The sequence below is a fragment of the Varanus komodoensis genome, unplaced genomic scaffold (assembly GCF_004798865.1).
Source record: "Varanus komodoensis strain SLA01 unplaced genomic scaffold, ASM479886v1 scaffold14_1, whole genome shotgun sequence".
NCBI lineage: Eukaryota > Metazoa > Chordata > Lepidosauria > Squamata > Varanidae > Varanus > Varanus komodoensis.
Window position 1 is genome coordinate 5,695,049 of NW_025335438.1, and position 24,870 is coordinate 5,719,918.

General features: G+C 40.1%; 1 protein-coding gene across 3 annotated transcripts in view; it reads right to left on the reverse strand.

The window, feature by feature from the left end:
* Positions 1–24,870, reverse strand: part of RALYL (RALY RNA binding protein like) — a 302,850-nt gene that overhangs the window by 47,397 nt on the left and 230,583 nt on the right. For all 3 annotated transcript variants that reach the window (XM_044424344.1, XM_044424342.1, XM_044424343.1), the window contains one exon: positions 2,167–2,242. In XM_044424344.1, the coding sequence (XP_044280279.1) occupies positions 2,167–2,234 (68 nt within the window). In that variant the 5' untranslated portion in view covers positions 2,235–2,242. The remainder of the gene's footprint in view (positions 1–2,166; positions 2,243–24,870) is intronic.

A 24,870-nucleotide genomic window follows, 5' to 3' on the forward strand; every position in this document is an offset into this window, starting at 1 on the left:
TGGCTCAATAGGTAAATTCAATAGCAATAGGCTGGAGGGGAGGGGTCTGGCAGCAGACTGGGGGTGGGGGGTTCAATTCTGGTCTGCACTGCAGCTACTGAAAGGGAATCAAACTCTTGGCTCAGCCTTGACCCCTTTCAATATAGGTCCAGTGCTGTGGACATAAGTCAGCTGCTGGTGGAAGTGGCTAGGAAGAAATTTTACCTAATGAGGCTGGCTGGTTGGCTTGCTTGCTTCACATAATTTTATCTTTCCCACAGCAATGGAAAGTAATAGAAAGTTAATGGCTGGGCAGGATCGGCACAACTTTTAGGCAGATGGTCCAGATATAAATCAAAGGGGAAAGGAGAACATGAACCCTCCCTTACAAGGACAGAGGTGCTTCCTGGAGGGTGGGACCAAAGGGCTGCAGCCCAACTCAAAGCCAACTCCACTCCTGGGGAGAAGGGAATGGTACACACCATGGAAGGATATACTCTTGTTCCAGTGAACCCTCATTTTATTAAAGAGCCACCCAATACATGAACTGCCCAATTAAGACAACTTTTCATATGCCATGTCATATTCCAAGATGTAACCAATACACTTGTGAACTGGTTAAAATCCAGCACAGTCTCTGTATTGTATGGGCAACTTTTCGGGAAGAGCTACCCAGCTGGGCACCAGACACAATGGTAAGAGAATGGCCGAGAAGTGAAGTGTTGCCTAGATCATCCAAGGAGCTTGAACTAATTTACTGGAAAGTTTACTTCTGCTAAGAGGTCCGGAAGAATTAGAGTTTGTACTATGTATTCAGAAACTGTGATGGAAAGTTATGTGTGAAATTTGTAAACTGCCCACAGAGCTTTCGGACTACAGGGTGGCACAGAAGTGCAATAAATAAATAAGTTGTTCCCAGTGTGTAGCACAGGCATTAAATGTAGATACTCATTAGGCTGAATTGCTCTGATAAACCTGTGGGGCCTTAATGAGGGTAGGAGATCACAAACTACTAGGCACTGTGAATTCTTTACCTCATTCTTGAAATAAGGATGCCTGCTCTCCTTTTGCTGAAGCTAGCTGAGTCAATTCTTACCCTTCCTCCCTTGGCTCCCTGGAAGTAGGGCTATCATATTTACACTCTGGACAAGAGGAAGAGAGGAAGTGTATAAAATGCATAGCAAGGTGTTTTGTTCTTTGAGGTTTTTTTTGCTTGGAACTAGGAGGGCCAAGGTGTCAATTAAGTAACATCTTGAAAGCAATGTCTGTTGCCTCAGGAAGCCCTGTAATTAAATGGATTTAAGCTGTTCTTTTGGGGGGGGGTGATGGGGGGGGCTTGTTCATTGATAATCTGCATCAATATTTCATCACTACATGTGTGTTCAATAAACTGTATGCCATCTTTGACACAAGTAGTTTCATTTCTTCCTGAGTATGCTTGAATCTGAAGCACGTGCCTTGACTAGATCAAGTCCCTAGGATTAAAACACTTTCCCCCCATTCCTTTCCCTTTTATTCATCAGGATGACCATCAGTGACAACCCACACTGGAAATAAAACTGAAATATATCCAGATAACTGTGTCACCAAGTCAGTTGATAACTACCTACTCAAACAAATTCGGCAATTATCTCAAAGTTGGACTTATGAGGAATTTACTAGGCAAGTTCACATCAGAACAGGTAGAATATCCTGGTTCCAAGTTGTTTATCTCCCAATAATACAAATATCTAAAAAAAGAAAATATATTTATTTATTTGGGTATTTTTTACCCTGTCCAATACCCAGTGGGTCTCAGGAAGGCTTATTTTCAAGGGTTAAATTTAGAATAGCCACCCTAAGGACAAGTGCATACATGAGACTAACAAAAGGAGTTCCAATGCACACTACATATGCTAGGACAATGTGGAGGAATACTTGTTTGCAGTTTCATGAAACTCATTTCTTTTCTTGGCTGTAGCTGATAATTTGTCCCACTCTCTGGTGGGGAAAACCCGCACTATATCAAGATGGAGTTATAGGACTGAGGTCCACCTGAAGCTTCTTAGTGAATAAATTGCCATTTTAATTCCCCAGCAAGCTTCCTGTGCCAAGAGGCTTCCTGCTAGTTAGCTATGCAAATAAATGGCAATCTTTGCAAATCCCTAGAAGCTGTTCCCAATTATTGTAAAGAGTAGATCAGCGTACCTGTAGAGAGCTGAAAGTGGCCGCTTGTTTCCTGGCTTAGGTCTGTATGGTTTAGGCTCTCCTGCCATGTTGATGTCTGGGGAAAAAAAAACATAATGACACCAGAAGTAAAATATAGTGATTGAAAGGAGAGGGAAAAAGAGGAGAGAGGTGGGTGGGGAGGGATAATATATAATAATCTGCTAAATAAGGGAGTAACTATACATAAAATTGTAATTTGTTCTTCACTGTCTGTAAATGAGGCTATAAAACCAAACTTTCAAATTCTACCTGTCTCCCCATTAGCTCTGTGCTGCTTCACTGAGCACTTCATTCTTTTGTCAGGTCTCGTTTTCCTTCCTCATTCATAGCAATGTTAGGAACCTATGTTAAACCAGGTCAAACTGTTTGTCCATGTTACCCAATGCAGAAGTCATTCTCATCACACACTATCTGGTCCCTTCAGAGAGATCCTAGGACTTTAGCTTCTATAGAGCTGCCTTAAATTAAGTCAAACCATTAATCCACCAAACTCAGGTTCCTCTGTAAACCTGTTCAGGTATCTGCCCAAAAGTAATTGTTGAAAGTGGATACAGCGCAATTGGGGGCCTGTAATGGAAGTGTCCTGTGGAAGCACCTTCTCAGACCTTTGCCCCTATATTATTGTCACCATGCCCCTCGCAGACCATTCCTGAACTGCACTAGCTGGTGCTGCTGGGTGTTGCTGTGCTGGAGCAATCGTGCAGACGTCCTCGTGCTGCTCTGAGGCATTGACATGGCTTACAGTGCAATGCTGGTGCTGCATGACAAGTTCAGGACTCTGCACACAGTCCCGTCCACACATGTTGTTGGTGTGTTTGAGCTGACAGTGTTGGACCATTTCTTTTTGTAACAGAATAGCCTCAGCATATTTGTTCGGAATGCAAAAAGAACCATTTTTGCAAATTTTGACTGTTACATTACCCTCAAAACCAAACCAAACCAAACCAAACCAAATTTGTCTCTTGGCAGTAATGCACCATTTGTTATGTGGGTAATATTTGTTTCAATGAAGCAACATTGTCATGAGATATGTGAGTTTATTATTTGCTACAATATATGCTGCAGTTTGAGGATAGATGTGTTATTAAATAAAAGGTCAAACCTCTTCCCCAGATTTAAATATGTACCTGAGATGCTTTCAAAAGTATCTGTTTGAAAGAGAAAATAATAACAGTGGGCAATTTTCTCAGTACTGCAGGAAATGACTGAGATATTATTACCTGTGCAGGACTACCATCTGGATTTTTGTGATTGTATACTGCAATTGCAAAGGATATTTTATCTCATGACCTTTTATTATAATTGCATTTTTCCATGATATTTTAATATGGTGTTTCTAAGGTCAGTTTTTACCTTACAAATGTCTCAAGCTAAGCTATATATTGGAGAAAAATGCAATATTTATGAACTTCCGTTGGGGAGGAAAATCCCTAGGGTGGTAGCATTAATCTCCTTATTTTTCTGCTCAGTCATTCTTTTTCATTCAAGGAAGTTTTACCAGGTCACTATATTCTTAGATATTTCAAAATTAACAGACATTGGCATTTTCATGTCCTTTAAAGACATGACAAGTCCATCTTGTTATTTATTATTCACTTTCTCTGAAGGATTTCTCCTTCTCTGACCAAGCCAAAGAGCATAACCAAAAACAAAACATCAGCAGCGTTGCTGAGTGGCACTTGCCAAAGGTCTTAACTGGCTAATATGACATAGCAACAGTAGATTTTTGAATAGTCAGATTGGTGTTTACTGCATTTCTGGACTCAGTTCAAAGTACTGGTGTTAAGCAGCAGTGCCCTAAGGGCTTCCTAATAGAAGCCTATTCAGGCATCACCTGTGAAGGATTCTCTTGAATGGATGTGGTGGTCCCATGTGTGTGTGCTTCACTCCATGTGACAAAAAGGAGGTTCAGGGGTTATTTTCACTGAAAAAAGAGAATCAGAAGCAAGGACGTGGGAGGGAGAGTTAAACCTCACATCTGCAGCCATTAATAAACTTTTTAAAACAGCAGGCAACCAGATCATAATACCCATGCTGTTGGTGAAGTCTGGTTCTACAGAAGGGAGCAATTATTGTCATATCACAATTATTGGCATCAGTTTCTTTTTCTTTCTTTGACACCCTACTGCTATGGTGGAGGGGAATCTGGGAGGAAAAATGGGAGAAAATTTAATTCTCCTTTTCTGGAGTGTGGTGTCCTGATCAGAATCAAAATTGCATGCACCTGTGCCATAGTAAATACAAAGATAGTCCTGCAATACATGTGATTAGTGTACCTTGTGGTTTGGCTCTTAGTAAGATAATAATTTGAGGACTGCAAAATGTTGTAGCTGTCATTATTTAAACTAAATGTAATTCTGAAAAAGTGGAAGACACAAAAAATTGTAACAGCAGAGAAGGCTTATATCATACTAAAAAGATTTTAATATATCATATCTATTAAGGTACAGTTGAAGAGATTAATGATTTGAAACAGGACTAATGATGCAGTAACAGAAACTTATGAATTCAAATGTAGTTCAGGTTAGAAAGGCAGGAAGATTTCTACCTGGGAATGTGTACTTGCCCATTGTTATGGTGCTCTGATCAAAAATCTAAGGGCTGAAAAGGAAGGTACTTCTCAGAAATAGGCAAAAAAATGTTGCAAATAAAATATTGTCTTTACTGCGTCACATGTCCTTTCCACAGCACAAAAATGATTTGATCACATGTTTTGCTATGCCGTTTATATTCTCACTCCTCCTGGAAGTAATTAGAAGTCCTCTGCATCTTTGCTGTTGTTGTCTACCGAGACAACAGCTATTGCTAATGCAGCACACAATAAAAACCATGGGCTGGACGGCATAGAAAATCATTTGTTTAGCTACCTTTCCTAATGAATGCTCCCAAAAGCAATGAAATGGAACAGTATGTGAAGCACAGTACTTGGTTTTGCTGGTATTATTTCTTTTTCTCCTCCAAGAATTTCTTTCATTTCTTACCGACAGGAAGATAAATCAATTTTATAAATAACTCACCCAATAGAGGGTGCAATTATCTCTATCTATGTAACCCCCCCCCCACACACACACACAGAGGAAGAGAGAGACACACACAGAGATCATATGAAGATCTAATATGCTGCTACGTGCCATCAAGTCATCTCTGATTCATGGCACTCCTATGGATGCGTGCCCTCCAAAGATGCCCTGTCCTCGACAGGCCTGCTCAGCTCTTGTAAACACAAGGCTGTGGCCTCCTTTATGGCATGGACCCATCTCATATTTGGCCTTGCTTTTCTTCTGCCTTTGACTTTCCATAGCATCATGGACTTCTACAATGAGCCTTGCCTTCTCATGATATGTCCAGAATATGACAGCCTCAGTTTTGTCATTGTTGCTTCCGGGGAAAGTTCTAGCTTGTTTTGATATTGGACCCACTTGCTCATTCTCCTGTCAGTCCAGAGTATTCACCAAGCTCTCCTCCAGCACCATATCTCAAATAAACACATCAATTTTCTTCTGTCAGCTTTGTTCACTGTCCAGATTTAACACTCATAGATAGATCTTGGCCTTGGCCTCCAGTGGAACAACCTTACACTCAATGAACTTCTCTAGTTCCTTCATTGCTGCCCTTTCATGTCTCAGTCTTCTTCTAATTTCTTGGCTCACTCTCTACTTGAAGTACGGTTATCCTGCCTTTCAAGATAAAAATCCTTTTAAGAAGTTTTATATCAGAATACACACACAACAAACAATACCTGGTCATCAGGAAGCTTCCTGTAGAGCAGCTATTGCTGGAAGGCCCTAGGACTAGGTGATACAGCAGCCCAGCTGCAGCAGGCTCTGAGGCATGCCTTGCCTGCCCCTTTCTCACAGGATTCTTCTCACAGAGGTAGGAGATAGCTGTGTGTCTCTATGTATTTTGGCCTAGAGTCTAGCTGGGTCAGGCACTGAAGCCTTCTGCGCTGTTCCTTTGGGAACGTTTCTTGTCATAGAAAGGTTGATACTGAATTAATACTTCTGATTTCTGCATCATTCTCTTCAAGTCACATGGCTAGACAAGCTGCAAGCAGTTTCAGTGATAATTGATATGCTGAAATTAAAAGGAGGCCCCATAAATAGCAAAATGCCCTTTAACAGTAACACAAAAAGGGTTGTTACATGATGTTCACAGATAAACCAACCCCATCTTGCAGTTGAGCTCTGTGCAATATGTGATGACTCCATCTAGCGCCATCATAAACTAGAAACTTCTATAATTGCTTTATTGGTTGTTATCTAATGGATAATGTTATAAACATTGTTGTCAAAGAGTAATATGCTAAGCAAGCATTTTAGGTTTTTCTGCCTTGACGCTAACAGAAATGGTGTTTACACACAGATAAGATTGCCTGTTTATTTGGATTGTAGATGCTTCTGCATAATACTGCTTTTATTTTTCAGTCCCAAATATTTTCATGAGAGTTGGGCCAATTTTGTATGACTCATTAACTTTTTCTCCTGGAAGCTGAGTGTTGACCGTCCTTATATTTCAATTATATCTAAACAAATCTAGAGAAAGTTTTTATAATGTGTTTCTTGCAAACATCCTTTTAAGGGAATGAGATGGGTTCTTACCACTGCTCACTTACAGTCTAGAAGCCTGGATCATCACTTCTTCATTGAAGTGGCAGTGGACCAGATGAGGCCCAATAAAATGAAGCTGAATCCAGAAAAAATGGAGATTCATCTGTTTGGGTACACCTGTTCACCAAGTCCAAGGATTAAGAGTGCTTAGTAATCTATCTTGGTCACTGGATATGCCTCTCGACTTCATGACACAGAGGAGGAAATAAAGAAAGATTCCCATTGCACTAGCTAATCTCTACTGGTATTTAAACCTTTGGTTCCTCAATTTATTTTCCAGACAAAACATACCAAAATGTGATTATTGTCTCTGTTGGCATTGTAGGAGACCAGGAGAAATTGCCAGAAGATTCTGACATTTTGCAGTAAAAGTTTATTTTATTTAGTGTATGGCATACATGCCCAGGGAGTCTACAATGTGGTAGATGTTCGTGCTGCTGACAGTTGCTAGTCTTTTCTTGCACTAGTGCACCACAGGGGGGTGATCCAGCTTAACACTAGCTGGCTGGCAATACTCTTTGAGGAAGCCGGCTCATCTGGGGCTTTTTGCCACCAATCCTTTGCCAAATGCATCCAGGCAGATCCAGCTCTGGTTCTCACTTCTATGCAAACATAGCCAGATTTTCCCACCAGAAAATGGTGGTCCCTATTTATCTACTCACAGATGGTATGCTTTTGAACTGCTAGGTGGGCAGAAACAACGGGGGATCACTCCATCTCGTGGGGCTGGGCTCGAACTGTCAGAGTGCTGACCATTTCTGGCCAACAGTTTCAGTGTCATTAACCACTACACCACATCTTTTCACAATAAAAGTAAGTAGCCTTCATTTTATTATCACCCAGAACACTCTTTATTATTGACCATGAGTCAATAGTCAATTAAAATTAAAAAGAAGCCCACAAGTAGCAAAACTAAGCTTTGGTTAATCTAGAAAGCAAGCAGCTGGACATTTTGGAAATGTCCTTTTAGACATGCATATATAAATATATAAATCTTAATACAAATACAGATGACTTTTTCTAAATGGCAAGAACCTGGGCACATTCCAGGAATACGAAGGACAGGTTCATTTGGGTGAGACAGCATAGCAGGCATTACTTGGGTAAGGAAGAATTCCTCTTGAACCAAGCAATCCCAACACATTTATGTGGTCGTCCTTCTCTGTGTTTTTATGTACTGCCTCCTGCATAAGGTGAATGCAGTAAACATGAATAAAGACAGTCACTAAATAAAGTTTCTTTAGAATGAGTATTATGAAAAAATAACCTTGTTGCACTCACTGGCCTAAGTGTCAATGTTCCCACAAAAAAGTCAAGGTTGAGCAAATTCACAACAAAGAGATTCATTAATCTGCCAAAAGTAATTACAAAGGGGAGAGTTTTACACTGCACGTTATTTACAGGCAAACATTATTCTATATCTCAATAACAAATAACACCTATGTTTATTGCTCATTATTCATTTTCTCCTTGACAATAAATTCTAGGATGCACTGCATACACAAATCAGCTACTCATGAACAGTCCTGTAAAATTAATGGAAATGAGTAACATAAAACTACTACTGTGCTGAACTGAACAATTAAGAGGTGCCTGCTAAAGATAGCAGATTTTACACAAGTTGAGTCTGAAAATGGTGATAGCCAGAAATTGGCAGAAGGCTAAAACAATCATTTCTCCATTTCTCCAGTATTCACTTGCATGGGTTCAAAAAGCTTGAATGGTGGCACAGAGGTTTTGTAAACTGTATCTATTCTATATAGTACTTATCCTGTTGTTTGCCTATGTACCTGCCCAGTCTGAAACTATAACTTCCTAGGTCCAAATGGCAAGTTTCAGTCACCCTGGACAGATCACCTGGCTATTGACCTTGGCTTTGTCTCTGATGCTGCGCTGATCCAAACATGAGTGCATCAGATGGAAGTTGCATCTCCATACGTTCTTCCTATGCTGTCAAAATTGTATATGCTGAAATCATGCAAATGGAGAGAGTGATAAGGCTTTTTCCCACAATACCAGCTCTCTTCTATGGGAAATAATGCTATTTTATACTACGTACCCTATCTATACAAGATTACATTCTTACAGAAAGACATACAGACAATACCTTAACACAATGGAGTTCTCCATTTTAAAATAAGTATTAGTTTTGCAATGGAAAATGCTGTCATCCCTAAGCTACTTACTATTGTGAATCAAAAATAAAAAAGAAAGGATTTACAACGGTGGAGGGTACAATTTACCACTGACCCACTGCTTTGCAATCACACAGGAAGGAAGAACAATAAAGCTTGACAAGCTGACAAGAGCACAAAATTGACTACAGTACTAGGAATGAAATAAAGTCAGTTAAGAATGAGTATAATCTTTTTTCGTAACAGTGATGAAGTCGGGGACAGAACTGTGAAGGAATAAGAAAGTTAAGCTCAAGCTCTGATGAACTTGGCTGCTCATGATTATTATGGCTGTTACAGTTATTAATATCTGGCCGGTTTCATCTGACTCCAGTTTAAAAACATAAAACTCTTTTTAGGAGACAGGATCTATAAACCTAGGAAATAGGCACCCACAGTCAACATCTGTTTATCACCTGATGTTTTATCCTTTGCCTGTGAACTATTGCTCAATGTCTTATCAGCTTCTTCCACAGTTCTATATAGCAAGACTGCAGACCATGTTTCTTACCCATCCCTGTTGACTTTGATTAGGTTTGATGGCCTGTTCGGCCAACCTCTGAAATGTGGTTGCTCATTGCCTTGTCTGATGTTTCAGACAGAACTGTGACCCAGGTCTGAAGCCCCAGAAGTCCAGGTTAATGCTTCCATCCACCTCTTGGCTCATTTCTGTCTGACAGAGGACAGTTCTTAGTAGGTTATATCGGTGGTCTGGCATGCCAGAAAGAAGCTCAAGAGAGCAGTGTTTTAGGCATGGCATTGTGGGATAGTACTGCTGATGGTAGGTTGAATTATTTATTTATTTAAAACATTTTTATGCTGCCCCATTCGCAAAAAGCCTCAGGGCGGCTTAAAAAACAGATATCATTTACACAATGAACCTTAAAAATTTTGGAGACATTTCAGCACAGTATAAAACCCAATATAAAACCCAATAAATAATCAATTAACAATTAAAATGTTTAAATAAAAAGGTCTTGGCCTGGTGCCAAAAAACAAATAACGATGGCGCCAGGTGGACCTCTCTGGGGAGCGCATTCCATAGGTGGGGCGCCACCACAGAGAAGGCCCTCCTCCGGATACTCACTCTCCTAATAACTTTCACAGAGGGTTCCCAGAGGAGGGCCTCTGCCGCTAATCTCAGGGGGCGGGAGGGCATATATGGACGTAAGCGCTCCTTTAGATAACCAGGTCCCAAGCCGTTGAGGGCTTTATAGGTGATAACCAACACCTTGAATTGGACCCGGACTTCAATGGGAAGCCAGTGAAGCTGATGGAGAACTGCGGTTATATGAGAACAACGCCCAGTCCCCGTCAGCAACCTGGCAGCTCTGTTTTGCACCAATTGAAGTATCCAGACCTTCTTCAAGGGCAGCCCCACGTAGAGCGCGTTACAGAAGTCTAATCAGGAAGTTACCAGTGCATGTGTCACTGTTGCCAGGCAATTGTTCTCCAGGTAGGGACCCAGCTGATGGATCAGTCGAAGCTGAAGGAAAGCGCTCCGCACCACCGCCGTCACCTGAACTTCTAATGACAGCTCTGGGTCGAGGAGCGCTCCCAAGCTGCAAACCTTGTCCCTTAGAGGGAATGCAACCCCATTAAGGACAAGGTCCTGAAGCCCGACCCACCCACCAACAGGACCTCCGTCTTGTCTGGACTGAGCCTCAGTTTATTGGCCCTCATCCAGCCCATTACCTCGGCCAGGCACCAGTTCAGTACAGCCACTGCCTCACCTGGATTAGTTGAAAACGAGAGGTAGAGCTGGGTATCATCAGCGTACTGATGATTCCGCAGCCCACACCTCCTGATGACCTCTCCCAGCGGTTTCATGTAGATGTTGAATAGCAAGGGGGACAAAATGGACCCCTGTGGAAACTTGTCTGACCAATTCTGCTCAATTCTTCCCCACCCACCCAAATGCCTGAAACTAGTGCTGCTGCTTAGACCCCTTGATAGGGGTTGCTTCTTATGAGCTTGGCTTTCATTCCAAGCATGAGAATATGTTTACACTAGAGGGATGGAGTCAATGGTGCTTAGACCCATCCTCACTCCATGCTTTATTAGGTGGGAGGGGGGTATTTAATTATGCTGCTAGTTAAATCACCTGGCTCCAAAAATACTTGCAAAGTACCCTGTGATCTACCAGTAAATCCCATTCTCCTTTTTGAGCATTCCTGGCCTTTATGTATACCATCTATCCCTGATCATCACCAGTATGTGAATAGTAGGTTAGCCATGTGTGTCCTTCTACAAAGGACTGCCCTATATTTTAGGAGCTTTCCAGTCCAAATCCAATTTAAAGGACTTGAAAAAATGAGAGCAGTGGCTTTGAAGTTGCCTGTCAACAGCAGTGGGACTGGCAACTTAGTACAGGTCATCTGGTCATAGTTTTCTGCATTACTGTCAGATATCCCATCCCATCCCAATTATATTAAAAATATGAATTTGCATCTATAGATAAATATTACATATACAATGCAATCCAGTATCCTCTTTTGTCTTCTTTTTTGGTAATGTATTCTCGCTTTTTAGGGGGTGTGGGAGAGAGTGTGATTCATAAGCCACCACTCAGATAAAATTAAGAAATACGGATCATGGGAAAATTGATAATAATAATTACAAGAAAAACTTCTAAAACATACATTTTACAATTTCCAATGATCCTTCTATTATTCGTTGCTCAATTCCTGTAGATATAATTGCTATAGTGGTTGCTATAATGGAGAAGACAATATGTGACCTTGTAGAGGATGGGAATGCCCGCAATGTGATGCTTACAGGGGCAGGATGGGACAAAGTCGAACAGAAAGTGCTTATGTGTGAAGGAGAAAATATTACCCAAGTCTTCAGTCCAAATTCATTTACCACTCTGTCAGTCTAAGCCTTTGGGATACTGTCCAAGGAATCAGACACTATTAATCTTAAAGTTGCATTTGTTTGTGGCTTGGGTAGTTTGTCTATCCTTTAGAACTGGCAAGAGTACTTGAAAGCCTGCTTTCCACACTCCCTGCAAGCTTTACATGCTTTTCTTACAAGGTTGCAATTATCTGTGAAAAACATCTAAAGCTGTTTTAGAAACAGTGCACAAATAACTTCTGAAGGAAAGAAAGGTGCAAGATCACTACTACTATTATTATTATATTTTCTTCTATTAAAGAGTTCCAACTTTCCTCGTCTGACAGAGTTTTTGGAAGGTTATCATATCAAGGAAATGATCTTTAGCATCTGCACACTGCTATAAGCCACACAATTAAAACACTGCCATATGCCATCACCACCCACATTACTGCTGCTTTATGTCATAGAGTCAATTGCTTGTTGTGTTTGGAACACCCCTGTTTACCCCGACTGTGCAAATTCTGACTTAAACATAATCCTCGGGCCACGATCAGGGTTTTTAAAGCACTGCTGCAGGTTCAGCTGACTCTCCAGTTCCCCGAGACAGACACTCACAGAGTGTTCCCCTCAAAAGGACAAAGATTTGCATGAAATATGCCCATGCTACTTGATGCCTATGCATGAAAATTTAGAAATACTGACTACACTTTACAATTTAAAGAGAATCTGTCTCACCATGGTGGGAGAGGTGGTGTGCTTGTGCAGCCTTCTGTCCAGGTGTGACCATCAAGGGTCCTGCTGCCTGTTCATATTGTCATTTCCATTGCTCCCCAGCCTCCAAGTTTTCTCTGGGAAAAGAAACCTTCCTAACCTTTCCTAAGCCGAGCCCCTTTGGGTCAGCAATGTATTTACTGGGGGTGGACACTTCCAGGATCTTCAGATACCCATCTTTCTCTGGTCCGTCCTCTTTCCCCATCATCCCTCATGGAATGGTTTCCCAGCATCTCCTCTAAAGGAAAGAAATGCCTCCCTGAAGGTGTAATTAGTAGCAGTAAGGACTTTAGTTGCAGTTTTTTAGTATGCTGGTATTTTTGGTCTTTCCCTTTCTTTGATACCTCTTGAATACAAACTGCATCAGCTGAGGTGAGAGAATGTAATTATGAACTTCACCAGTGACGGTGCTTTCTTCTCCTGCTGCAGTCCTCTTCTGGAAAAACACACACAGAACCCTAACCTCTTCTGAAGCTAGTATTTATTTGGGAGGGGAGACTCTTGAAGCTATGTTATTAAACTCAGAGGTAAACAAAAGAGGTGCCAGTGAACATCCTTTCTGGTCCCATTCATAACGGCCAGGCAGGCAGCAAAAGCCTCGCATGTTTAGACTTACAAGGGCACACTAGCTGGTCCCTCTGCTTGCATCCATACTATTACCATCTCTCTAGATGTGTGGAGGGGCTGATTAAGGTCTGAACAGGGAGCCTTCTTTATGTACGCAGATTCCTCATGTGATTGAGGTCCCTGACTGCATAGGGAGCCAAAGAAGTGCAGAAGGTTCCCTGCTGGTGGGGTGGTGGGGCAGATGGCAGGGATGCAGTGGAGAGGATAGCGCCACTAAATACATCTCCGCTCTTCCTGTCATTGCACAAACACAAGAATGACAGAACAGGGATACAGCATCAATATCAATAGTTGGGTAACACCTTTAGGCAACCAACCAATCTTACAAAATGTGTAAACTTCTGAGATCTCAAGAACTCTTTATCAGGGAAGAGGTTATAAAAGCAGGTTGTGGTGGGAAGTAGGGGAGGCAGAAGAACTGACTTGATGTTGATCTTTTGGTGGACTTAATAAATGATGATGATACATATTTTGGAATTTTACTTATGGTCAAGATGGCTACCTTTCCTTATAGTGCTAATAGGATCTATATACTGTTCCTGTTCCTTAGTGTTAACCTTAATTATGTTTCCTGAATACTGGACTGAAATAATGAGTACTAAAATGTATTTATTAATACCAGAATGAACCAATTTATTTCAGAGCAGACTGCCATGAGAAGCAGGGAATAAACCAAATCTGTCTGAAAAATATCTTGTGGAAATTGGGAAAGTACAAAATGTTTGCCCACTGTATCAACAGCCTGTGTCCAAAGAGGCCTGACCCTTTTTTCGCATGGAGATTTTCAAGGAAAGGGATTCTACAACCAATGTAGCCAGTTGGAAGTTAAAAAAATAATAATGGAACATTTTGTATTTCCGTGAGATAACAGCCAAATCGCTTCCTTTTTCAAGTGTCACTTGTGCTGGAAATGTTATTAAGATATTGGAAATTATTTGGAAGCGCATTACAAAGAACAATTTCATCTATCTATTCTGTCAGGATTTCAGATACAAAGCTTAGTTATTTTCAGTCACACGTTGTCAGTTTGTTAAAGGCAATTATTTTGGAAAAGCCAATTATTTTGGATGCTGTATATACATTTCAATTTTCACTTCCAATTTGCATACAGCTGCAGCAATTCATACTTGCATTGTTGGAAGGATGTTGCTTCTCTGATCACAGCCAGTTTATGTGAGCTATTTATCAGTCAGATTAGGTTTCTCCAAACAGCTAACATTTATCAGCATAACACAGAAATTTAAATAGCATTCATTATGAACTCCACAAATGTTGTGTCTGGCTATTTATTGCTTTCTCATACTGGTTCTCCTTCTCTAAATGAGGGCTTGTTATTATATTTATACAAGCAACATAATGACCATATTGATTAGGCAAGAATGAAAATAATGCTCATTAGTTTTTCAGATTTGGAATAATTACAAAAATATTTAGCTAGTGCATGAAGGTAAATCTTTGGGAGAGGTAATATGCAGACCTTTGATGAAACGATGCACCAAATGAATTCATTTATCACTAGAATGCATTCCAGCCTTAATAAATTATTTTTGCTGGCTGCTGAACATATGAAGCTCTCTCATATAGCAAGCTATAGTGATCACAACATTAGATCAGAGAGATCAGGTATCATACCTCTGCTTAACCACAGTGCTTGCTAACCCTCTAACCACCACACTGCCTCTCTTGGGTCCATTACTACTTCTCTGCTTAGGCAGGTTTGGGGGTGGGGAATGACCCACGCCATTCAGAGATATTTAAAGGACAGGTGTGATCAATGCCAGACAGATCAAGCTATTACTAGTCTACTCCTGTCTTGTCCTCTTTGACCAGCAAAGATTCTTCAGTACTCCAGGTGGGTATTTTATTGTCTTCACCAGGGAGCTACTAGGAACAATAGCTATGAATACCCAAATTAACAAACCCTGGACACTCCAGAGTAATTTTCTAGTTAATGCAAACATGCCTTTTTCTGGTGAAGAGAACAGCAATGGCTTTTATTTAAGGACCTCTAGGATGAAATAAGAGAACCAAACATGGCAGTTTTATACAAGAAAGCTTCTAAAGCTTCCGTATGGGTATTAACAAAAGAATTTTGCTATACAAGAGCTACAAGAATGTCCCAAAACAGGGATCTCAGGCTTTTTCCTACCTGGAAAAATTCCAATTTGGGAAGAGTCTCAGGGTATACAATGTCCAAGGATACAGGGTGAAGTTAAGGAAAAGGAAAGCAAGGTGGGCAGATCTTAATGTCATTCTTACAAATATGAACATTTTTACAACAAAACAGCCAATTCTATGCAGGTCTACTCAGGAGCAAACCTTTGGGCCACAGCCTTTCTGCTTACAAAGGACAGCATAATTATATTTAAATACCAGAGATAGCAGCAAACGAATTCAGCTACATTTGACCTCCTAGAGGTTCTCGATCTCTGATCTAGAACCACTGATTCTCTAAGGAAGTGACTATTCCACCATGCCACGATCAGTGGAAGGTGAGTGCACATTCTCTTCAAAGGCTAAGAAACACCCACCTCCTGGTGCAACTAACTGAAATCTTGTTAGTCATGATGTTTGAGCAGCACCTCTGATAGCTTGTAAGAACAAGAATGGTATACCTGTGAGACTGAATAGTTTCATTAATCAAAACAATTATCAGGGTAGTAACAGAAAAAAATACATCGTGCTGGAAATTAAACAGGCATGCTCAGAATGGTTTACTACTTGGCATCAAATGGGACCATGGTCCCATTTTTCTTTCAGCTCTTTACAACTTGCAACACAGCACAGAACATTCCAGTTCTAAGCTATGCATGTAAAATGCTGAGTTGCCCATATTTCAGATGCTTCTGATGTCTTTCAACATCTGAATAGCATCGGTGAACGCTGCCAGCAATGTCATAAGGAAGCGTGCATGAGTTGTGCTTAACTTGGCAAACACAGTTTAAAACCATATAGTGGTCTGATGAACAGTAAAATTAACAGCATCCTAAATGAATGCTTGTTTCACATCAGGAAAAGAAATGCTGATGGTTTGCTTTCTAATGAGTGAATTCCTTCGCAGTGGTCCAATTTTGGTGGTTAAACTGTTACTGAAATAGCTTTGAAACTGTTATTCTGGGGAAATGAATAACTATATTTACTGTAATGCACAGAAAGCTGTAATATTTCCAATCTCTTGTAAGTCCATAGAATCATTAAGTAGCTTCAACTCTGTGTTACTGCAAACAGAGAATAATGACTTACCAACTATGGGGTTTATTTTAAATCTGAAGAAAACCTGGAAGTAGTAAGCTGCAATTCACACTAAATTGTGTGAGAAGCTTTAGGTGGGCAGCAGAGCTTTTAGAGGGCAGAGAACTGGAGGGCAGTTGTAGGATTTGTTCTAAATTGCAGCAGAGTCTCAGGTCAAGCTAGTTGAACATCCCATTTCCAAAATCTAGAAAGAGTGGGATAAACTGCTGTTCTATTCTTCCAAGCTACAGAAGACGGCCATGAAAGGAAGCACCAAATTGTGTGAAGCTCATCCCAGCCAGTAAAGAAGTCTTCTCTCTACTTTTTGGACAACCTATCCATGATGGTGTGGTTCTCCTGCAGAAAGAGTGCCTTAGGAAAGTCCCATTGTGCTTAAGGTCCTTTTAAATACTGATTTTTAAAAGAATTTTTTAAAAGCTAAGAATTATTTCAATACGTTTTGCTTTCAGGGTGCTACAGTAACTTCTCTTTGCAGAAAGTGTCAGAAAAACATGTTTGAGGCTTAAATCTGACCTTCCACTAGTTGGTATCTGCTAGGGTGGTTGGGATTTGCGTCTCCTTACCTGTGTAGACACTGAAGCAGTTGGTGTGAGCTTGACTGGACTCCAGGGGATGGTGGAGGACAGGAAGGCCTGGAGGAATGTTGCCCATGGGGTCGCGATGGATTGGACACGACTTCGCGACTAACAACAACAACAACAACCTGTGTAGACTCTGCACTGTCCAAAAACACTGTCTAGAAGCTTTTCAGCTCTTTGGAGCTGGAGGGCACAGAGTTGGCTGTAGAGGAAGGGAATCAAGAAAACACTCAACCTGCCTGATGGAAGCAGTCCCAGCAGTGGAACGCCACCAGAAACAGAAGCAAAATCGAACCATCTAAAATTACCACACTACACAAAATATCTGCATGCTATTTCAGAAGGCCCATGTGGGGAAATGTTTTGGGGGTTAACTTTGGCGACTAGGGTACCTGAGGTGAGGATAAAAAAATTAACACAAGCCTTTCGTTTTTGGTCAGCAACTTAATATGCTGAACAATCTTAATGAGATTAACAATCTTAATCTGCTCTTCAGTAAGAGCAATATGCTGTTCTTATTGAAGAGCAGATGAGCAACCCTGTGGGATGAGAGGGGCTGCTGGACCCATGCTTGTACCTGCCCAAACTATTGTTGATATGCTGAAGAAAGTCAATTGAGGTTGGGCATTTATTTATGAAGCACCACAAAGATGAAAGCCAAGCACAGGCTTTTTCACAGCATCAGCTTTATGATCATACCTTGTTTGTGCAATGGAGGCTGGTGGCTCGGGCTGGAGGATCCCCTGCAGGCTTTAGTCCAGACTTTTAATGAGCTATCCATGGTACATAGGTTCAGCACCATGTAAAGTCCCTTTAAAGTTCTGACTGAATCCTGGATAGACTGTCCTGCTGACACTGGAGCCACCAGCAGTACTGTGATTCTGCTTGAAGCTCATAGCTGACAGGTAGAGAGAGACAGGAAAGACTAATAACTTTTGCTGCAGGCATTTGCCAATGCAGCCTGCCCTACAACCCAGTGCCCTCCAGATGTCCTGGACCACAACTCGCAGTACTCCTAATCAATAATAGGGGCTAAAGGGAATCTAAATCCAATATACCTGCAGAGCACCGTGCTAGGAAAGAACAGGCAACTGTCAAATGGTTGATTTTACTGTGATGTCTGGAACTTTATAATGGGTTTATTATTCTGGTATTGGTCTAGATTTTGATTCCTGAGACTTCTCCTGTTGATGTTTACATTTTGGTAGTGTACTTCAGTTTGTGATTTTTTTCCTGTATGGATTTATAATTGTACTTTAGTCTCTGGCTGTCAGAAAACACTCATGTCCAACAGATTTGGCAGGGCCCAAACTGGGATATAAATCAATCAATGCAATTCAGACTCAGCAGGACCAATAGGCACAAGATCAGGCTGCAATGAGATAAAGTTTAATATTAGACTTAAAACTTGAAGCGCCAACACAGAGCACAGGTGCTTAACATGGCCAGGTAGAGAAGGCCCATGAGCAGATGGGGTGGTTTCAAGGATTAAACTTCCACCTCAGCTTGATGCTCTAGCATGTCACACTTCCTTTTTCAGCTGGCGAGAGCCACAACCACACAATGACTATGTAGTATGTGTGTGTTTGTGGGGCAGCAGGAATAAATGTCAATTGCAGCAGCACTATTACAAACCCTGCATTTGGCTTGTGACAAACTTGCCCAACAGGTTGACCACCATTGTTATGAAACTAAAGCAAGGAGGAATAAAGAAAAACGAAATGGAACGAATGTATGTACGAGGCAAGATAATTTAGAAAGATTGGGCCTTCTGCAACATTTGCACATTTTGCAAACAAAAATCATAATCTGTATGTTTCTCTCCTCCTTCTCTTTGCTCTGACTTCAGTATTTGCCTTTTCGTAAAGGAGCTCTTCTTAAACTAAGATGAAATGGTAGTAATTTTTTCTGGTTAAGATTGATTGGGATAAAAGCAATTTATTATGGCACCAGCTTTCATAGAGTTTATTCCACTTCATCATTTACATACAATGTTTCCTTGGTTAACAATGTCTGTGCCTATATTCTCACACACACACACACACACACGGGGTGAGGGAACTGTAAACAGTGAAACCAGAGCGGACAGAATGGCAGAAAGTACAAAAGTTACTAATAGTGGTCATTCACAAAAAGTTTGGCTAATAATACACAAATCCTCGCAACTGTAAGTTTATTAACACATGCACTATGAATGAGAAAGAATCCTTCATCCTTATTCATACTACAGGAAACAGAGTTGAACATCTTGATGAATTAAGATTTGGATATGATCTGCTTGTTGATCCCAAGCCACTAGCTGAAGAACAGCAGGCCATATCCAAAAAGCAGATGGTTTGCATTTAGGCAAATTCTTCCCTAGTCTCCTATTTCATAGAATCATAGAATAGTAGAGTTGGAAGTGGCTGTGAAGGCCATCGAGTCCAATCCTCTGCTGTTGCAGGACACCAAGTTACACCATCCCACGCAGATTTCAATAGGGTGCTTTCCTATACTTTCCTACTCAGAGTCTGAACAAACCATGCTTTGCATTAATTGTCAATACATTCTACAGGGCTCTTCCTCAGCATTTGTCCTAATGAAATGAGCTTTGGCTCTATGAGATGAACATACACTCTGTTAATTTAAATAAAATGTGTACAAGAGAAAGTCTCAGTGGACTACTCCCTGAGTTGTGGGACTGTAGAATTTTGATATTTTTCTTTAAAATAGACATACTCTTTTTACCCACCCAAGCACAACAGTAACTCTGTAAGTTGTTATTTCAATGCATTTAATGTCATATGTGAGGCTGCACTTGAAGACCCTTTTCTAATTCCAATTAGTTCAGAGAAGGGAAAGAGAGAATCAACATGAACCTAACATGTTTCATTTGCATTCAAAGATATTCATATTTTTCTGAACACACATTTTTGGTATTGAAAGCTCTAAATGGACCAGGGCTAGAATATGCTAGAGCACAACCTTCTCTTATATTTCATTCTGACCATTAAGGTCTGCTTCCACTGCATTTCTTTAGATACATAAGATTCCTTATATACCTAAGATACCTAGAATATGAGGCTGGGTAGTTAGTGACCACAGAGAATGCTGTTCTAGAGGTTGGACCTATTTTTAGAGTGCTCTGGGTACCATATTTGTATCTTTTGGATATCGAGTCAAAGCCCTTTTGAATTCCGAAAGGAATATGAGCTATGCCCACTTTTATCTGCTTTTATTTGCAGATTCATGAAATTACAAAAATAAATGAAAGGAAATGTTAAGTTTCAATGTCATTTAAAGACAAAGAAGATACGGACCAATCTATATCACAACCTTGACCACATTATAATAAATATGTGATAGTTTATATATCATACAGTACATATCACATTTCCAGTATTACATATATCTGTATAAATATCATCTTTCATTTTCCATTAGCAAGCTAGATCCAGTTTTAGGTGATTCAGTAACTGGATGAGAAAAGGTAAAATCAGTAGGAAAAGCCAGTTGTTATACTCATATATGAACATCAAAGAGGAACAGCGATAAAAACATTTTCCCAGACAGTCATTCTTCGGTTGACCCAATAAAATCAACTGATCATAGTATCTCTAGTGTGAGCAAGAACAAAAGAAAAGCCATGCTGAGTCAGACCAAAGACCCATCTAGACCTGCACTCTGTACACTTTGTGGTGAAACAGCTGCCCAAAGGATCCAATCCCTGGATTCAATCCCCATAAGCAAAGCTTCACACGCATCACTTGGATCAAGTTTAAATTGATCTATAATCCAATCAGAAAATCAACATCAGCTGGAACATGACCTTGGCTTTTCTTCAGTATAATATCCTGCACAGGGAACATTCGCTCAGGGCACAAGCAGTGCAAAGGTGACCCAATGCCTATTCTTATTCTTTCCTCTTGCCATGTGGAAGAAATCTAGATGTTAAAATTTCCTCCTCCTCCAGGTGCCCTCAGCATCCAATCTGATGATTGGCAAGAAGGCCCTATCAGCAAAGGTGTGCTGTCTATGGAATCTCTTCCCAGGTAGCCCATACCAGGCAAGTCCTTTCTATTTTCTCAGGCTGCTAATTATTAAATTTTAAAATTTTTTAGTACCAGTACAGCCATATTATGCTATTAAATTTGTTTTATTATTTTGTTATATATGCTATTTCTACTGGTAAATGTTTAACCAGAGATAGCATGGAAAATTGAAAAATACATGCAAATAGCTCTGGCTGAATTATCACCATCATTTCCAATACTCACAGTGCCTATCTTATTAAAACCTACTGTTTATTAGTTCTTCAAAGCAATATATAAATCTATCCTGAATGTCTATATATACAACACCTCTTAAAAAATGTATCTAAATTTATGTTTCAAATACATTATTTAGGATTCATTCCTATTTGCAGCATCATATCATATGTGATTGGCAAAATATTCATTTAGAAATTTCTAGGAATGAGAACCATTGTATTATTTTTAGCAGTAATCTTACCAAACATCTCAAAATATTAAAAGGATATCTTGAGCAGGAATCATTTGCAATAAAGGAGCTGGATCCAGGATGCTTCCAATTGTCATTTTCATTATAGCAGTGATTTAGTGGAATCTGACTGGCAAAGAATCTTAAATGTTTCCCATTCATAGAAAACCTTGAATAAGCATTGAGGACAGGTGTGGAGTTTATTATTAGTAATAGGTACAGATACAAAATACATTGCAGCACTGTATCCCTAGGATTATCTAGTGACTAGAGATTTTGAAATGACAAAATACTGAACCAATCTGATATTCAGCCTCTGATGAAGATATACATAATATAATATTAATTTAGTGATAGGATGATCCTGGAATAGCAAATAATATTGAACTGGCCATACTGTATATGGCTAGCCAGTAAGAAGACCAAGAAAAAGATGAAGCAATGCTATAAAAGACAGCCGGTACTGCGTATAATTACTAATCATAATGATATTTTAATCTGGTGTCAACATGCTGATGATTAATTATACATAACAAATATAAAAACAATACACATACTGTTCGTTTTAGAATGCATATACCTTGGTCTTTCAATGCATTTGCTCAGTGCACCTTGCAGCAACATGAACAAGCAATAAAATGAAATTAAACAAAGAAAGTATGAAAACAATGACAGGCTTAGATTAAAAAAAATACATGTGCATAATAATTGCATCAGAATGCAGTGAATCCCCTATAGCTGAATATTTTAGCAAGTTATCTATCCACTACTGCTTGAGAATTAGGAATACAAAGTTAGAAAAATCCCAGACTTGTTATGTATATTCCTAACAGATACTTCCTAGTTACACAGGACTAGTCAGGTGTTGTAGTTGCCTGATGTGAGTCTGTTAGGACCAGCATCATACTTTCCCCTAGGCGCTATCACAGATTCAGTGGGCAATCTCCTTCAAACTGTTTCAGTCTCTTGCTAATAGTACTGGGTCACATAAATATGCCAGCCTTGGAAGGCCCTTTCATCAGTGCAGCCAGCTTTAATTTGACACTACAGACCTGGCTGATTTCAAACATCTGCTTCCTACTTCGTTTCTTACTCATTTCCCAGTCCAGAGCTAGCTTGGCTGCCCCAGTGAAGCTGCTCCAGCCTTGGTTTCATCCCTCTTTCAGTTTCCAGCTGGATTCCCTTCCAAATGGGCAGCCTGAACTAAACAATGAAAATTAATTTTGGAGTACATAACACAATTCTACTTAAGTTTCTGTCCTGCTAGCCATGACTCTGGTTATGTTTCCATGATGGCCCCTGGTCCTACTGCCATGATATAATTGTGGTAGAAAAACAGTATCTTAACAAGTATATTAAATTTTATGTATGTATGAATGTGTATTTATGATACTTATATCCTGCATCTTGAACTAGTTTCAAGCAATATTAAAGCGACTGGAATGAAGACCTCAGGCAGCATCCTCCCAAGCAATCACAAGGTTTCTGTCTTTTTGTTTTTGCATTTTAACAAAGGAAATGGTTGCAGAGTCATGGCAAGCCAATTAAAAAGGTTGAGAATTGAGCAAGCTAATGTCATAGCCCAATAATGTGTGACCACAAGTTTTATACACAAGTAGGTCTACCAGGCAAGTTCTCTTGCTATATTTTGCGTTCAGCATGTGGTTTTGCATCCTGAACTACAGTTCTTATGCTCAGCTCTCACAGATGTCCAGGTACCTGCTGCAAGATAGCCATGCATTCAGTCACTGTAAAGATGCCGGTCAGCAGACCGATGGTGTGACTAATTCAACAGTATAAGCTGCTGCTAAGAAAGTGGAAAGGGTTAGTAGTTTTTCCCCAGTAGGGTCATTTTGTTATAGGGTAGAGCAGAAAGTATCCCACCACCACCACCGCTGCTAGAAGCTGCCTACTTTCTGCTACCCAGAGAAATGTTTGGAGAAGGAGATGGTTAAAAACAGTATTTAACATTTGGACAAAAGAAGAAACAAAGCTCACCAGCATTTAAAATATATTTACATTTGCTTGCCTTTCATCCTTGCCTACTCGCTATGCATTGCAACCTTTGACATAATTCCCTCTTTGTTCTCAGTGTGACTGTAAGGGCAAGCCTATTGAAATCAATGGGTAAAGTATTTATTTTATTGCTGCCTTAACTCCACAAGTATGGAGTTCCACCCTACAGATCTTTTCATTTGACTGAGATCTACAAAAGTGGCTCATGTCAGAGCACACCATGGCTGGTGTTGTATTTGGTTTAGGAAATTGAACAAAATCAATTGATGGTGAACTGCATTTTTACCTGTTCCTGTATTCATTTTTTTCGATACACCGTCTTTTCTTTTTCATCTCTTTATGCGTTATTAGCTTCTTCCATTCAAAAGTAGCATATGAAAAATGAGGACTATTGAACTTCTAGCATCTCTAGCTCCCTTAAGTCAATTTGCATAAAAAATATTGTGATGCAAAAATTCTTCTCTCCTACCACCACCGCTTCTTAAGGGCAAAACCTCAGCCTATCCAGTGATTATGTTCTGAATAAAGAATGCTGAGCTGGTGTGAACTTACAGTTGATTTGTATTTCCTTGTTGGTTTTATAAAGCAGTCACTTGCTGATGGTTTCCATAGTAACAAGTGAGCTTATTTTTCATTCTTATGATCTCTACTTCACCTACTAATACAGATACTGTAATGAAAAGCACAAAAAATGCCACTTGTGCTATTTATCCACTGCAAGAGAAAGTAAGGGATAGTTTTCAGTCAAATACATTTTCTTCCTCATTGATCTGATTTATATTTCTTTTTAAACACACTCTCATTCACACACAAAATAATGTATTATGACTACTTACATCTTTGGTTTCTGCGCTTGCCCTTGTACATAGTCATTCTGAAGAAATCCCCTTATCCACGAAATTCTCTCCGACACCGATACAAAAGGGACGAGGCTGTGCTTCTGCTGTATAGTGAGGCAGTTGCTCACTGACAGAAGGTAACCAGCAATCTCTCAGCAAAAGCCAGGGTAATACCATTCTCATCAAATCTTGGGGAGATATTCTGATTCTGTTACCTCACATACAACTTGGAGGCAAAAGGAACCTTCCTCCACCCCCTGCTCCTGCAACATTTAGGCACCTAAAAACCCACAAACTGCAAGGGGACATAATTGATGTGTGGTGCTTTAATGGTGTAATAATTGCATATCATTTCCCAGAGTGACCTCAGTTTTTCTCCTTGGAAATCAAGATTGACAAGGAAGAGATCTGAAGTAAGTGAATGTACAGGTAATTAAAAACAGACCTCTTCATGAACAGGTAGTAGGAAAAAAAGCTATGCAAAGGAAACAGAAATAAGATC